Source organism: Lepidothrix coronata, unplaced genomic scaffold (genome assembly GCF_001604755.1).
Source record: "Lepidothrix coronata isolate B3197 unplaced genomic scaffold, Lepidothrix_coronata-1.0 Scaffold168, whole genome shotgun sequence".
In the NCBI taxonomy this organism is placed as follows: domain Eukaryota; kingdom Metazoa; phylum Chordata; class Aves; order Passeriformes; family Pipridae; genus Lepidothrix; species Lepidothrix coronata.
The window spans coordinates 2,041,982-2,060,462 of NW_016690348.1; the positions used below are offsets into that span (position 1 = coordinate 2,041,982).

General features: G+C 33.7%; 1 protein-coding gene across 2 annotated transcripts in view; it reads right to left on the reverse strand.

The window, feature by feature from the left end:
- Positions 1-18,481, reverse strand: part of RYR3 (ryanodine receptor 3) — a 218,916-nt gene that overhangs the window by 164,980 nt on the left and 35,455 nt on the right. The window contains exons 2-5 of one of the 2 annotated variants that reach the window (XM_017829727.1): positions 7,506-7,625; positions 3,991-4,098; positions 687-698; positions 313-387 (exon numbers count right to left, since the gene is read on the reverse strand). In XM_017829727.1, coding sequence (XP_017685216.1) covers positions 313-387; positions 687-698; positions 3,991-4,098; positions 7,506-7,625 — 315 coding nt within the window. The remainder of the gene's footprint in view (positions 1-312; positions 388-686; positions 699-3,990; positions 4,099-7,505; positions 7,626-18,481) is intronic. The other variant, XM_017829728.1, reaches the window with a different exon arrangement.

Consider the following 18,481-nt stretch of genomic DNA (forward strand, 5'->3'; position numbering starts at 1 on the left):
TAATGTATATCACAACAAATTCATTTGCAGTAGAAGTACTTGCTAATGGAATTATCATTAAAATGGATTCCTTAAAGACACAGAAATAATCCATGGCCAAAGGAGCTTTTCAGCTACATTTCTGAGTTAGATGAAGAATCTGATTTTAAACACTTCTATTATGTCAAGACACCATAAGCTTTTTTTTTTTCATATAGCCCAAAAAATAACTTGGAAAAAGCGTGATTTCAAACTTACGTATTTTTTATTTGGTAAAAAGACATTTATTTGACTTCCATGTTACTCATTCTGTGCAAGTGCTCTTTCACTTACCATTTCACTGAACGAATGTCGAAGTAGTATCGCATGGCCATAGAGCAGGGTTCTGTGACCACCGCCTTGAGCTGCCTACAGAACATGAGGGAGAAGGTCAGAACTCCACTGCACTATGTGGACTACAGTCAGAATTACGCAACAACATGAAGAGCTACTACAGTTCAAGGAACAAGCACAAATATTCCAACAAATTATGAAATGTATACGCTGGGCAGAATGATGAAGTAGCTATAGCAATAGTTGAATATCTGCCAAAGGAACAAGTGTCATCCTTTGTTAAAGACTCCTATTGTTACCTAATTTTTACTATGATTAAGTAAAACCATAGCATTTTCAAAAACACATTTTAAGTTAAATAAGATAATACTTACCTTTCTTATAAACTTCTCGGCGGCATTAAAAAAAAAAAACCAACAAAGTAAATATATATATATATATATACACAAAACTGAAATCTGAAAGAGAAAAAAAGTGCCTACTTCCCAGTAGAATCCATATTTGTTATTTCACTGTCATAGTTCTCTCTTAATTTGTAAGGTATAAAAAGTATATACAGAACAATTTGCAACTGATAATTTCATGGTTATATCATTTAGTCTATACACTATTTAGATGCTTTCCCAATTTGCTACAAAGTAACTTCTAACAAAAAAGTTAATTCCTGCATTCAGGAATTTCTCAATATACAAAATTATTTTATTTTGTTATTTCTGCTGATGTATCACTATCTTTGTTTAATTTCAATACTGTACTATGAAATAAATGTTTAAAATTGTAAATAAAATTATAAAATTATATGTTTCATACATTTGAAAAACAATCTGATGGAGGTCAACTGGACTACTATCACTGTTTTGAGTATTAGATGTATGAATCTGTGTTAGACATGAGATTAGTTATTATTGAGTCAGAACCAACCTGTGGGGAGTGTGTGTGTATGTGTGTGGAGGGGGAAGGGATGGAGGGGGGTTGGCATCATATCCTTCGTGGCAGCCCCTGGAACCCACACGAGGAAGCCCTGGAGTAGCTGTCAGTCACAGACAGCTCAGGAAACCTATAACACACCACACCTCCTGGAGCCCCTCTCCCAGCTCAGATAGGTAGGAACAGTCAGGACACTGCCCCTCACCCTGGCCTGGAACCCCCAGAGTGGCTGGTAGGTTAGAAAGCCACCTGGGGGGGTTGGCCATAGGGACCAGAGCAGATAAAATCAAGGGCGTGTGTTTGCCGACTTGTGAGAGCTGGTCTTCTACAAGGCTTTGGTGATAGCTATATCATCTGTCTCTCCCTCTTTCTGCTTCTCTCTTCTTGATCTCTCTACTTCTCTTTTTCTGCTCCTTTCTTGATGCTTAGGGTGGTTTGGGGCTGGAGGGATTGGATCTTGATTTAATTGTTGCGGAATCAGTTGGATTTTGACTGGAGTGTGGATTAATAGTATATGTTGAAACAGTACTGCAGTGGAACATTTTTGTCTAGTTTGTGTGGTGTCCTTTTGAATTTTGGCCAAGTCCCCTTATCTACTCCCCTGAATTATCAAAGACATTCCTTGGGAACAAGCCCATAGCTTATTCTCTTAATGCTGTCTCAAGGTATTAAAAAACTGTATATCTGTATATTAAAGTAAAACTCATAGCCGATCCCGTGAGCCAGCAGCTCCTGGGCCTGGAGGTTTTACAGTCTGCAACAATTTTGTCAACACATAAGAAATTTCTCATTAGAAATAACTTTATTCCACTGTGTACACCATGTAACCAGTGTTCACAATGTATGTAATACCTTAAGATATTTTAAGACACTTTCTGCAGTTTATCCTCAACTGAACTCTGAAAGATTTATGACCATTATCCATTGATAATAATACAAAATGCAACTCATGTTTTAACCTGCTGAACTGTTCCTAACTTAGAGGATTAAAAGAGCATAAAATGGACAGTAAGAATGCTGCATCTATGCATGTATACATACATTTCTATATGAATATTGTTTACATACCTTGGAGCTACATATCTTGAAGATATACATATCTTCTAAATTAAATTATATGATTTTCACACATAAATTACAATAGAAACAAGCTTACAGTGAAAAAAAGAGAACATTCTTTAATAGAATGAAGAGTAGGCCCTGAGGATGGCATTAAAAAATTCTGAAAGCGTGAAAGTATAGAACTTCACTCCTCAATCATTCCAAAACAGCAACCTTCTCTTCAGTTTTTAAAATTTCAAAATTTAAAAACTGCAGGTTTGTTAGTCAGAAAAAAACAAATTCTAGTTTTGAGTAATTTAGTATTTACTCTTCTGAATAAAATAATAAGGAGTTTCAGTACAAAAGCATTCTAAATATATTTATAACTTAATATAATTGAGAAACTGTATTGCAAAGTGTAATGTATTCCTTCAGAAATAAGAGATACCATAGCTCACCTTAAATGATGACAGCAATTAATTTATTTAAAAAGAAAAAAAAAGAAGTTCCATCATTACTACTAGTTTCTTGGGGATGATATAAAACTTTGACAAATTAAATATTTGACCACCTTTACTTTTATTTTTTTGAAAAATAATGTTTTCAAACCCAATTTTTTTTCTTATATCATAGAGCTTATAGTCTATTAAAAGTTTCAATAAGCAATCACTGCACAGTCAGTCATTGTTGGGTGACAAGTGCTAAAGTACTGCTCTGATGCATCTGATTTACAAATAAATAAAATCAAAAAATTTTTTAAAACATTGAATTGTTGCACAAGAATGAAGAAACTGCAGAATTCAAGAGAAAAATATAAAAAAAATTCTATAGTCATTTTTATATTTAGAAAAATAATATGCATTTTGAATGTATCACTTCTGTATAGATGGATATGACATTGAAAAAATTAATCTCAAGTAAATAAATCACCCTTTTGATTCTCCCCTCTAGGATTTTTACTTAAATCATACCACTGTTCTCCTCCCAGATATTATTCCATTTTAATTTCTAGGAATGTACTAAGAAAGGAAGAAAATCCTAAAACTACATGCACTGTAACAAACTCGAGAAAAATGAACAGAAATAAAAAAATCTCTTATCATGAAACAAATTCAGCATAAATTTTTTTTGACCAAAAAAATATTATAGTGAAATATTATCTTTAAGAAAATTTCTTTAGGTAATACTTGTATTTTTGCGTTTGGTTTCTTTCTCAGGCATTCATCCTATTTACTTAATATGTGTGTAACTACAATAAAAGAAAAATTACAACTCAAAGAAAATATGAGTTTTCTGGTTCTACATAAAATAATAATGAAAACTGACAGTCTATCTAGCTCTGAATATGATTCGCATAATAATCAGTTGTCATTTAGTCTCATAAAATAAGTAAAGCCATAGAGTTTTTTCATGCTTTGTTTGTATGAAAATAAAATTTTTATTCAATTTGATTCAGCTGAAATTGGAGAGTTAGGGTCAAAGCAATCAAATTGTTGATGTTTCAGGTTTTGTGGATTGTAAATATTTCAAAAGACAGATGCACCAGCTCTTCAATGCTAAAGAGAAATTAATATGATTAATGGGGAGCAATAATATACCAAGAAAACTGCTATGACGTGAGGAGCCTCTTCTAGAAAATCCTGGACAAGGAAAGAAATGAGAAATATCCATATTCAGAAACTTAATGTTCTTTGAGGTCAATTTACTTACACCTTCACTAGCATTATCTCCTGTGCTGGCCAGCATTTCTTGAAGGGCTCTGACAGATAGGGACTGTTCAAGGACAAAATTACAGATGCAAAGGTCCGGAGGGACATACTGTAAAAATAAAACAGTGCAAGAATAGATCAGCAGAGCAGGTGAAACAGGATGAGAAGTGTGTTTGAAGACACGTGTATTTTAATTTTTAAATCCATACTTAATGTTTAGTCATTTGGTTTTGAGATACATGCTATTTCCCTGTATGAAAACTACAAATCTTCAAAGCTTGACAACACAGCAATTCAACTTTTCCTTGAGCAGTATTCTTCACAGTAAAGTGAAACATCTTCAGGTTCATCATCAAAAACTCTTTCTCTACGTATTATTGCTTTCCTGTCTTTCAGAATTACGCCCTGAACATTGTATTTGTTCTCTAATGCTACTGACAAAACAGAAGGTATATGATCTTATTTGATGTATAAGGTTGATAGAACATATTTCTAGTAGTAAGATGGCTAAGATTTAGAATCTTATGACATAATAATATGGACTATTTTAGGAGATCTCAATTGTTGAATCTATATGTCATGTGGTTTTGAAAATGAAAATTACAATCACTTCATAAATGGCAGACTATATTTTTTTTCAATTTCTTGGCACTGATATGTCCAAGGAAAGAGGTGGACAAGAAAAAAAGTAGCAAGGGTATATAAATATTTGGCAGAAAAGTACAAAGAAGACAGATCCAGACTAATCCCTCTTTAAAACTTGCTGTGTTGCACAATAAGCTAACACATACATGCTGTCACATACTCCATTTCTGTGGTTGAATGGCAACAAATTCTTTTTTAAAATTCCATTGACCTGAGAAATATAGTGAAAGGTAATTTAGGTGGATGGTACATGACCCAAGTAGCAACTGACCTCCTTAATTAATCTAGATTGTCTCCTTTAAAAAAAGCAATTAAATATTGAGTTTGTCAAGGTTCATTAATTTTCTGTTCTTTTTGCAATAGATACTGTTTCATAAGTTTTATATTCAACAAACCCTCTGTGGCAGACAATTTTACATTCTTAATAATTACACACTTAGAAATGGTTTAATAAAACCTTGACCATCTGCTAATCTATGCTTTTTTCCCCCACTTTGAGCAAGGTTGTTTAGTAATCCCCCCCAAAAAAAGTGCTGATAGGGGATGTTCAGAGAAAAAAAGAATACTTAGAGGACAGAGCTACAGTTATAAGATGTGAAAACATTAATGTCAGGAATCTTTATGCTAAAATGAGAAAACAAAATCTGTTCAGATACTAAGTCAAGGTTTTAAAAAACCCACTTTAAAGCAGGAATAGACATAAATACTGCATGAATACTTCTGGCTACAGAAAGTTGGACTTAGTATACAGAAGTAAGACAAAATAATTTTCAAGAATCAATAATAAAGGAAAAAAAATCAGGTGGAGAATGAAGTATTTTATTTTACAGGCATTTAATGATATACTGAGCAAGTTTTACTGTAAGTGAATTTGCAGTGCAGATTAAGATATAAAATAAGATATATCAGAAAAGAAAGCAGGAATTTGGAATAAATAATTCTTCAAAGTCAATGAGAATTTTTGGTAATTTTTCCATAACACCTCTGTGAAGTCTTGTCCAGACATACAGGAAGATAAACAAAAAGACAAATGTTATGTAGGAAACCTACACAATTTTTCAAAGCAAATCTGAAGAAACAATTGACAATTCCACCCTGGCAGCTGCTCTTTTTAGAAGAAAATGTTTATTTCTGAGATTATGCTCAGACACGTCTATCATGTAGTTAACATTTTTCTATCAACACAGTCACAACATTCAATATATCTAATTGTTCTGAATTTAGTCTTCTAGATTCCTTCAGGCACTATTATAACATTAAATTTTTGCAGGTGATCTGCTCACTAACCAAATGTTTCCCCACAGCTTCTGGTCTGCAGTGGAAAAAGCCAGAGAAATATAAATTCCCTTCTCTTACCAAGTTTTTTTTTAATATACTGCTAAAAAAAATGTTAGATCCCTTCAGCACATCAACACAGGAAACTTACAACTGTCTAACATCTGTAAAGGGGATGAAAATAGTTTCCCATTTTGTAAGCATATTTACACACTCAGTTATTAGACTTTGGTAGCACAAAATGTACCTCTAGTTTCTATTAATATACAAGACTGTAGATCTTTCTCTGTGTGGCATCATCAACTCCCAGTTCTCCCAAGTTTTTATCATCTTGAAAAATTGCATATGTCAATTTAAACACTGTCTTAATTGACAAAAATATCCAACAACTTAGCAGTAAGAACAGAACCCTGTAGGATCTTATTTGGAACACATCTATTAAACAACGATTTTTTTGTCCACTAGATGCGTACCATTTTGGCTTTCTCATTTCTTAAAAAAAATTTTCTCCAAATGTAAATGAAAGTATCATTGTCAAGGGTGTTGATATGTATCATAATCTCTAATCATCCACGTAAACCTTCAACACTTCTTATTTTTCAAACAGAAACGTGCCTTTTCCCAAAATTCTTCCTGTTCTCAGTCAAGACCAGCAGTTCAGAAAGCTCCCTGTTAAGCTTTTTTTAAAGCAGTTACATACAAGTTTTCTCAATCTCTTATTTTTAATCAAACTTCAGAAGCTGTTGTAGTATTATCTGCTACTAAGACAATTACAAAAAGTAAATCAGATCTATGGCATCCTACAGTAAGGCATACCATTCCTCCTTTTCTTATAATAGGATAAGCAACATGTTGTCTTACAGATTGAGGTGGTCATCACCAGTAAGAGACAGACCACATTGCAATTGAGTTATCAATTAATAAAAAGTTCCCAATCACTGTTGAAGATTTTAGGACAATAATTGAACATACATATGTGAAAAATAACTGGTTTTACTCAAGCATACACAAAGATTACTGGTGATTCGTAAAGTACATGAGAGAGAAATTATCTGCCTGAATTCTTGGAACGCAAAAAAAAGTAAATTTAGAAGCTGCGTAATTTTTCACCTTAGAGATGAACAAGAAATTCTCATACTGCATAAATAAATACTGTGAGTATAACATGGTCATAATATCCAGACTAAAAGTAAGACCACATAGCAGCATTTCCATAAAAAAAGATACAAAAACCTCCACTAAATATCCAGAAGAAAAAATAAATTATTAGAAAGAAGAGAAAAGAAATGAAGACAATTCAAGAAAAAGAAAAAGTTGCAGAGAGAACAAAAGAGAAGGAGGAGGTCCTTTTCTGTTTGATTTATTCTTAATATTCTTCTCTTGGATAGTTAAAGAATGGCAGTTTTTGACTGTTCACAGGTGTGCCACAAGTATATTTGGAATCTCTAAGAAATCTCATGTTGAAGTCACAGAAAGAAAAGCATACATAAGGTGCATCTAGCACCACACACAAGAAACCATAATTAAACATGTTTGTGGATAAGTAGGTTAACATTCACTTATCAGTTACACCAGTTGAGAGTATCAACTTCTTACTTTAGCTTCTGATGTTGGTTCCAAAAAACACAGGCGATTCCCAAGTCCCTCAGCTGCCAAGCAAAACTTCCTTTGTTCTTTGTGAATACTGGCAACACACTGAAGTACTACTTCATCATCCTGTCAGAATACAAAGTAAAAGGAAAAAAAAGTAAATATTTGGAAGTTACATACAGACTATAAAGCTACCAAATTCTGTAACATGGAATCCATTGAAAATTAACACATTATAGTCCTATAACTGATACCATGTGCATATACAGAGATTCTTTTGATGTATATGTAAGCAGATGTTTCTATATAGATATATAGATATGACCATATGAAAATGACAAAGCTACACATACTGTCTCCAAGGCTTTTTCATGTATTGTGTCCTTCTGTTGCTTTATATGCATAAAACAAACTGTAAGTATACTGTTGCTCAGTTTTACTGAGCAAAATATGTTTAATGCTTACAGTAAAAAAACTTTTCCTGTGATTTTGCAAACAAAAACTAACAGAAACTAAACAGAACAAAACCAGAAACTAAATAAAAACAAATATAAACTAAATATAAACAAATTATTATTTTAGCACATCAACACATTTAAGCTATCAACACAATTCCCCTGTTAAAGTCTCGTGTAAAAAAGTACTCAGAAACCTCTGACTACAACCAAAGATCTAAGAGGCATTTTTCAAGTGTCAGTTCAAATAAGTCACAAGAATGTGGTCCTCAAAAGATATATTCCAAGAATAAGTGGCATGAAACAGCCCTATTGCTTAGTTGTCCTGATTATTCTAAAAGCTCTTTTACAAATCGTTGCATGGTACAATGCCAAACACACAAGTAGTCATAAAGTGCCAAGTCCTTTTTCACTTCTTAATATGTGACACTAAATCTGATATAAGCAAGCCAAAACAGATTATTTTCAGTGTTTGACTGCGCCAAAGGTATATACAGAATTTAAAAAAAAATATTTCCCAAAACTTGTCCACTAACTAAGAAAAAGACCACTTGGAGACTAGCATGTAGGACACTTATTTTTATGCAGGCATGTAACTGTTCACCAAAAGACACTACCTTAGAAGTTTTTCAGGGGGTGGAAGCCGGTAAACAAAAGCGATATGATATGTCTGTGCCCTCTCCAGCTATAGTGTTATACTGGTGTCAATTATTATTATCAAAGCAGATACACAAGAGCCGCCTGTACTGAACTCTGAGATCACTTGAATAATTATGTTCTAAAAGCAGCACTGCTATTTGCAGTCCCCTTATGAAACTGCAATACTATGACAGTAGCACAGCTTGGGCACTTGAAATAAAAGCTGGGAGTGACAAAGTCATTTTCACCAAAGGAACTAAGTGACACACCCTTTAAAAGGGAATTCCAAAGCATGTTTCTCATTTGTGTGATTTTGCAAGTGTGTTCTTTTAGGTGACCCTTCACTGCCTACTTACTACTACTAAAATGAACAACAATTATAATTGAGATTAATCAACAGTTATAGTTTTTCTTACATGTCTTTCTTACCTAGCTTTGTATAACAATAGCATTTTTACAGTACAGAATAGGAATCCAAGAAATGTTTGCAAACAATTCTAAGATGTTTAGTCAAGTAGGAGGTAGACAGAATTAGATAATTAATGCTTAGAAAATTAATTTTCTTTTCCCCTGCTGCTTCTACTTCCATTTCTCTAAAATGCTCTTTGAAATTTTCAGCTTTCAAGTTCATTAGTAAAAACATTTCTGCTTTTTAATCTTCAGAGTAATAAGTTGCAAAATACTAACAATACAATTAAGCACCCATTATTGCATCCCTTTGTTCATGAATTTTTAAATATTCACATCAGAATCATATCTATTTTTTGCGAAAAAAATCAGAACATATGTAAGATAGAAATAAAGATATTTAAAACATTTTTCATCAACTGGTTCCTGTGTCAGTCTTTGAACATACATATTTCAGAGATTAAAAAATAATAAAATACTGAAACATTAATTTATAAACACTGAGATTTAGGATAAAACTGAGATATGTCACCTAAATTGCACTTATCAGCAGATTACATTACATTACTTCTATATAGCTCAAATTGTATTTATTCTCCCTACCAAATTAAAGTACTCATCATTCCACAGAGACATATACATAATCTCTATTGTAATCATAGTTTTCTAAAATATAAAATTATGCCTTCAGACTTTTTACAAGGGCATGTAGAGATAGTACAAGGGGCAATGGCTTCAAACTGAAAGAAGACAAGTTTAGATTAGATATACAATGGAAAAGGTTGCCCAGAGAAACTATGGATGCCCCATCCTTTGAAGTGTTCACGGTCAGGTTGGATGGGGCCCTCAGAAGCCTGGTCTATTAGGCCCATGGCAGAGGGATGGAACTAGATGATCTTCAGGATCCCTTCCAACCCAACCTATTCAATGATTCTATAAACATACATAAAAACTTACTTTAAACGAGAATTACTCAAATAAATGAATTATTTTCCTTTGAAATCCACAATGTATAAAAGAGCAAGGGTTTCTAGCATAATGAAATTAAATCATTAAATGCAGTAATCCCAAAATACAAGCCCTGAAAATATCTTAAGTAAGAACTGTATGCAGCATTCAACATCAATGTTTTATGTTATTCCCCTAAATTTCCAGTTTGTGCTACAGCATTTAACATGCTATATGTTTGCTACATAGGATGAAAAACTTCAATAGAGCTTCTAAAAAGTGTCAATAATAGTGTATTTCAGAATATTTTGCAGCAGATTTTTAAAGAGTATATCATTCAAGTGCAAGTGGACCAAGCATAAAGAATTAGTGGAATCTATGCAACCTGCAAATAAGACAACTACTCGTTGTTAAGATGACTCAGTATTTTAGTGTTTTTCCTGAAGAAAGATCATTCCACCTGAGGTCTGAAATTGTTTTTCTGGCCTGTAGTTCCTAATAGAAATGAGTTTTATGGAGTTGTTTTGCTATCATGAAAATGCAGAGCATGTCTCAGCAGTATTTGGTTTTCTTGAGTCTTCTCTCACACAAATTCTGGTATTCTAAAATTCTTTTTTCCTCATTTGCTTCTTCCCTTAGTTTTTAAATACAGATGGTTCCAGAGCCATTCAACCTTGATCATCACTTTTCTTATACAGTATTACATCTGTTTACTTGAATATACCTTGAATATGCATGATCACTAGGATGTTGAGACTTATGCAATGAACAGCAGTGAACCGTTAGTTGCTATATGCAATCAATTGTCAAAGATAACCAAAAGCAAAATAAAAGAAAACAAAACCTACATAACTTCCTTGAGAACTAGTTTGTCAACCAGCAATCCAAAAAATTTCAATGGTTTAAATTTAGTAACTGTTTAAAATGCAATTTTTCTCATCTAGCAGCTCTGACATTTCTGTGCTTAGGAATTTAATTTGTTCTAGTCCATTTACTTTTGGTAGGTGGTTTTTGGTTGGTTGGTTGGTTGGTTGGGTTAGGTTGTGGCTTTTTGGTTGGTTGTGTTAGGGTTCCTTATATATTCCATAATTAAGAATTGTAGTTATTTATACACTATGCATAAATTTGTATTGAGGTCATATTCTACAATAGACCCACTTCAATATATTTTACATTATGAAGCATAGAGCCATCAATACACTAACTATATAAATGAAAATTTACATAGACCTATACGGAAAATGACACAGTAGATTTAGTTTGTTACCTACTGATTCAACATCTACCTAACCTCTATATAGTCTATTATATTCAACTATATTCGGTACTAAGAATAAACTGATAAAATAAAACTGATGTTACACGACACTGAAACCAATCAGTCCTAGATAATTAATCAGCTTTGTTATTACACCTGTAGACTACAAGAAGAAACTGTTTTCTCATAAAAGCATACATATTTTGCCTGTATTTTACTCACAGCTGCAATAAACATTCAAGTAGGTCCTTGTACATGAATGACTAACTTAAATGCAAAGTGATATGGAATTGTTTTGAAAATACATTCTTCTGCAATAACATGGAAAAGTTTTATTTGATAATATATCATTTCCATCAAGAAACACATATTACTTTAAAAAAAAACCCCAACACATATCTATCAAACAAAGAAACTCAGAATTCCTGGTTTTTATGGTAAAACAAGCAAGAATATGAAGCTGATGCTCTTTACAGGCCTGATTATTGTGAGACTGACATGTGCTGATTATAGATCAGTGTTGCAAAGAAATGCACAAAGTAAAAATCCACAGCTGCCTTCATGCTTTGATAGACATCCTACTTACATATCTTACTCTATCACAAAGCACAGGATGTAAACAAAAAAAACATCTTAATCAGTGTTTGAACATTGGCTACAAACTGATTCTCTACAGGACTGAATTTCTTTCAAGTTTTCTGGAATAAACTCAGAAAAAAAGTAAAGTTCACCAGAAATTGCCATCTACACTGGCTGCATTTTTCTCTACAAAATAAGGAACTACAGGCAGAGTTGACAATGCTCTAACAAAGATGGGTTTGGTAAATTTGTTGGCGCCCACCAACATTTCACAAGGGGAATGGTCTCACTGAAATGACTGGTCTCACTCCACACAGTTCTATTTTTTGCAGAACTTTGTCCAAAAGGTACAGCTTCAGTGGACTGCTAATGTCACTAAATATTTTCAGTTATTTCTAAAAACAAGTGCAGGAAACATAGTTGTGGCCCATTTGAAAAACAATCTTACAGTCTTTTAGTTAAGAAATAGAAGAGTATTTCTGCTTGCAAGCTGGAGCTTGAACAGTGTTGCCCTAGGATATGGAATTGGACTCTCTTCTTCTTAAGGGGAAAAAATCTCTCCTAAATCTGACCCCATTACAAGCATTTGAAGTGGTGGGGAGGAGGGCATCGCAATAGATGAACACACAAATCCTTGCTAGAATTTTACATTTACTAGAGTTTGGCAACTTAGTTTTGCAAAGATCTTGACTTAGAGTACAGAAATGGACTTCTTATGCTGCCTGTGATTTCTTCTCAATTATCCAGGATTCAAGGTGGATGAGCACCATTATTTTCAGGTCAAGAAATTTTTAGATCCAGACATAGCTTTTAAACATGAAGGGAATATACCTTCCTTCCATCCTCTTTCTGCCCAGCCTCCAGCCTTCTCTTGAATTCACGTGATATTGTGATTTGCAACCTCCTTCAATCTGCAGTGATACAGCTCAGCTACAGGAAAATCAAATTCTCGTGTTTGTTCTCAGCCTGGTTCCTACGAGTTCCATTTCATATCACCAAGCTCCTGCATCACAACAGTCAGTGAAACTGCAGTCCATCCTCATCATCTGAGGCAGGATGTGGCACTTAGTGCCATGGTCAAGCAACCACAGTGGTGGTGGATCAAGTTGGACTTGATGATCTCAGAGGTCCTTTCCAACCCGGCTGATTACATAATTCTATGATTCTACATCAAACATTTTTCCAACTTGAAAAGTCCAAGCTTCCAAATAAGTGGTTCCTCATCTGATTGTTAACCTGATCCTCATCTGATTTTTTTCTCAATATTTTCCAGTTGTAATGGTTTCTTTTTAAAATGAGGTAAGCACAATTCCACATACTATTCAAAGTATGGAAAAAAATTACATGTTTATGCAATAGCAAAAAGACATTCTCTCTTCTGTTCTTTATTATGCTCTTTGGAATTTCTAATATCTGATTGCCTTTTTTGGCCATTAATGAGTATTCAGCTGATTTTTTCATTGAACTATTGTAATACCAGGATCTTACTTCTCAGTTCTGAGCCAATTATTTTAAGCATGAAGCTGGATTGCTAATCTTTTCCTCCTGCTTATAAATTCACATTTAACATGAATTTCAACTGTTACTTAATTTCTGAAAGTCCTTCTAGGATGGTTCACAGCTTGATCATATCCTTGCTACTCAAAATAATTTCCTACCATAACTGCTCTACCTACTTGTTCTTTTTCCCAGCTCCTCTCTGTCTTCCCCTTCCCTAGTGAGCATGGTCAAACAAACTGATTAGTATCCATCTTTGGACACCTCAAAACTCAGCTGAACAATACAATAAGCAACCTGCTCCAGAGATGACTTGCAATCTCATTAACTCTAATATTCAGTCAAATAAATAAATAAATAAATAAATAAAATCTATTAACTAATTAGGGCTATGATAAACAGTTTATAAACATATATAAGAGTTTGCCCCACAATAGAAGGGACTAATACGTTTCCCATATGTAACAGACAGAAGTAGGAACATAAATCTTGAACTGCATCAAGACTGAAGCTGGGTATTGGAAAAATATTTCCTTCTCCTTTCCTAACGATAGGGATAGCAAGGCACTAAAACTGGGTAGATTTTAAAGACACCACAGTTTATGATGGCACGTGTGAGTATGTTGTTTCATGTCTATAGTCAGTCTTTCCTTAAGTAAGGAAATATATGCACCCTGAGGTCTCCTAAAGACCTCGTTTTTCAAGATTCCATAATCGTTAAGTAATCTTTCATAGTTACTGAATGCTAGAAAATTATTTATAATCTGCAATGGACCATCAGCTGGGTTGATCATGTTGCCCTCCATATTCTAGATATATATGCATTCATCTCATCTCATGAGAAGCAATGAACAACCCTAAGGCACTAGAATAGGAAATATATGTTATTATGCAGTCTTCTCCATATCTTATTCGGATTATGTTTTATTTATACTTTTTTTTCCCTCACAGTACATGAGCACACAAGAAACAAGACACTAACTACTCTATTTCCTCGTGGGTACTCATGTTCTCTATACACCAATATTTGACAATTGCTTTATAAGTGAAATTACAATAAATATTCTCAGAAAAATTTCCACATCTCATAATTAGCTTCTCTATCAAATGTGCCATCTGTCAGGATGATAATGAAACAGTAATCACACTAATTTTATACTGCGATGTTCCAGAGAGCAAGAAAACTGGCTTTATTTACTGTAGTATAAAATGTGCATATAGAATTAAAGTTTTGACTTTTAAACTTTGTGCACACTACTATTTTAATATCTTGATTATAAAACTCTTTTTTTCATTCTTTATTGTTTGTTAATCATAGGGTAGTTCTCCCAGTAAAACCTAGCTTTAATCTGACAGTGACTTTTCTTTGAAATAAAAAACGTGACAAAGACTGGGAAAATAAACCAAACAAATGTTCATTTAAACAAGGGAATGAAAGGCAACAACATAATTAAAATAAATCCAATATAAATTTTAAAACTCTGGCTGTTCATAGAGATATTCCACGTCAAAACATTTGCTGACAACTGAATTTTGATGCACCCAAGGTGCACATATTTTTTACTTGCAATTTTGCAAATCTGTTTCTGATTACAGATTTCAAGATATATAGGGAAAAATATATAATTTTTGCCCAGCTCTTTTCACCTATACCAGAGGGCTATATAACAAGGTATGACAGTGATTTAAAAAAAAAAAAAATGTATTTTATTCCAACCAGGTTTGGTATGACCCTAAAATGTTGGGAAAACAGAAACTGAGTCTAATTCTATTCTCATCTTTATGTTAAGGAAACTTTCCTGTCCGACCCTCCAGGTGCTACTCTGGCAGTCACACTCTCACTACCTGTGCTGGGACTGAAGCCCCTTTGCAGCAGCCAGATCCAGGGAGCTCCAGAGAACCGACATTTGCCCTGTTTGACCCCCTACACACACCCCACACTCACACAGCTGGCAGACCAGCTTTCCCTACTGACTCCACCCCAGGTTTCCCATGGCAGAGTCTCAGATGTCCAGATCCTCAGAATAATTTAATCATGGTGCAATAACTAAATAACAAGATTGACAGCTAGAGCCTGTGCCTCCAAGGGGGGATCCCGAACAAAGGAACCCCTGGGCTCACAGTCCAAGTGTGGGGAAGTCTGGGGGTCTTGGCTCCTGCTGTCTCTGAGTGTGGGTCCATGGCTGGGCCACGGATCCCTGTGCTCTTTGTCATGTGAAGGTTGTCAGGTCACAGGCTCTTGCCTCGGGCTTGGGCTCCTGCCCCCCAGAGCTCAACCTGCAGCTCCACTGCAGCTGCACACCCAGCTACCTGCACTGAATGTATTCCTAAACATTTAGTAATGTAAATTATGTAGAACTCTAATCAGTAGAATAACAAATGCTAAAAATCAAGTGAGGAGTCAGATATTTTTCTTTCAGAAAGCGTTTTACAAATTCATTTAAATATAGGAAAAAATTGGTTTTAAATTCTATTAGTTTTGTCCATTAAAATTATATAAAGCATTAAAGTCTTATTCTCAAAAAAAAATTCTGATGTATCCTAGTCAGTTTTTACAAAAAAGGAAGGTCATATAGCTTAGCAAACATAGTCCATATTCACCTGCATCATGGGTGATTACTACAGCTTTAATAAAACCTGTAGGTTAGGCCTTTGAAATTCTAAACAGTGTTTTGTGGGAAGCAACTCTAAATCACCAGAGGATAGTGAAAAGATAGAACTGAGTAGTCAAAGTACTTTTTCACTTGATCTGCCAGTATTTAATTTTTTTTGGTAGAGTGATAAATCACTTTGCTGTAGTCAAATTTCACACCTTCTGGTATAAGGCTAACAATATATGTGAAACTCTTGTCACATAACATTCCTTGGTTTGCTACATTTAAGAACTAAAATGAAGAAGGGTGGCTGAAGTCAGGAAGCTGATGAAGTACACCAAGACTTCCTAAATACTAGTATAAAATTGAAGCGAGTTAACTATGCATTTCTGTTGCATAAATGATCCATTTAAAAAAAGTCCATAATTTACCTAGTTTCCAACTTCTTAATGGATATAGTCAATTATTCCACTAATTCTCAAACAGAAACTTCATACAATGCTACTTGAAAGGATTCCACTACTTCCAAATTTGAAAAGAACAAAACTTTTCAAACCTTTAAACTCATTATTGGGATTTATTACTTTAGTTATTATTACTGCAACACTTTGCAGCTCAAGATTTAAATCTTTTCTCTCTTGTACATTGTGAAAAATTAATTTTCATAAAACTGATACCAGAAAAGAGTTCTGGTATTGCTTTTTTATTTCTGCTACTGCTTTTCTACTTCAGAAGAAGGATGTGGAAAAATTCTGGATGCTGAATTTATTATTTACCAAGGCAACACAGTTGCCTTGGAAACTATTTAACTAGTTAACTATTTAGACTTCCTAATTAATTAGTTCATAAAAATGAAAAGCTTCTTTGATTAAATTTTACTTGGGTTGTTTTGGCTTTGAGGCTGAGAAAAAGTACTTAATGTATTCATTTTACATCTAGCTAGAAAAATTTTGTTTGTTTAGGTTCCTGTACTGCAAAAAACAGTGTAATTTTCCTTTAATTAATAACAACAGTTTGGTAATTGTGTATCACATGTCATGCAGAAGTCAGATTCAGAGCAAAGCATGTAACCACATGAGAGATTTTACTGCATGGCCATGTCACTTTTCCTCTGTCAAATCACTAGGGTATAACTCTCAAAAAAAATTCCTTGAGGGAAATTTTCAAAAGCCCTGCTGTATTTATCTACCTATTGATTTCTTTATTTATTGTGCTAAGGGCAATTCCATTCTTAATAAACAAAATAATTGTTCATTGTAACACTATGACTAATACTCACATATAGCATGCAGTATAGATTTGATTAATTGAAGTTTTGGATATTTTGGATTTTGTTTTTGTTGAATAAGAATAGATTGCTTGCTTGAAAAAAAATTTTAGTATAGTTACAAAGCTAGTGTATGACATGGATTTTTCATTTTACCTACTCTTTGTCAAGTTAAAAAACAATTCTTTTCTTTTTTGGACTAGTCATGTGAAAAAAAAAACCAAACAGGAAACCAAGTAAAAACCTCAAAATTGTTTTCAAGACTCAAAAAAGACTCAAACCCAAAGCATACACACAGAAACAAAAAAAAAAATTACCACAAAATAACCTACTAAGCTTATACACTTACCTGTAGTTACTACAAATGCAACCTAGTGGTGAGGTATAATATGTCTTTACTGATGATTCCACATTGATCAGCAGCCTCCAAAAATGACTACAGATGTCCCTTGGATCCTGAGATTCACTGAGTACTGACTAGCTATTAGAAGAAGTTTTCCCTTACCAAGCACACAGGGAAATGTACATTACAGAAACAATTATGTAAAGGAGAAGGAACCATTACCCTTGGTCAGTGAACTTGGAAATGGAGGAGAACATTGGAATCTCCTCTTTGAACATATTCTAAAAATGTACATAGGGAAGGAAAGTGTATTGTGTCTTCCAGGATGGATTCTTTTGTGTGTTCTTCTATTCTCTTTTCTTCTTCGGATCAAAACGATGACAAGTCATCAAGTTCCTTGACAACTCAAGTCTCTCTTTTTAAGTTAATTCAAGTGATATGAACTTTAATCCTATACTTCCTTAAAATTAGAAACAAACAGAACAAGGAGGCAACATGAGATACACATGATCCATATTGAAGCTGCGTGAACATTTTAAAAGTATTAAGATTAATATTTTTTAATCTTATGTTTGGACATACTTATATGTCCTAATTTAAATGCTTTCAGAGGTAACATTATATTTCTGTTCAACTTCAAAGGCTGCATAAAAGGTATTCACATTGCCATATTCTGTTCAGTATTTCCGAGTTTAAGAGTTTCAGTCATATTGCCTGGCAGCAGGAGAAAAATAACCCAAACTGCTCATCCAAAAATACATAAATCATGCATAATAATAATGAGAAAAATTTAAAAGCAACTGTAAAGTGCTAAGAAAAATATCAGGATAAATTCAATTATTACTTTTTATAAAACAAAACCCTACCTTTCCAGTCATGAAACCATTTGTACTGTTTTTTCTCTTTCATACATGCCAGCAAAGCAGACATTTCCTGTTTACAGAACTCCCAATTTTGTCTCACAGCAGTTACATTCTGTCATTCTGCCAAAGGG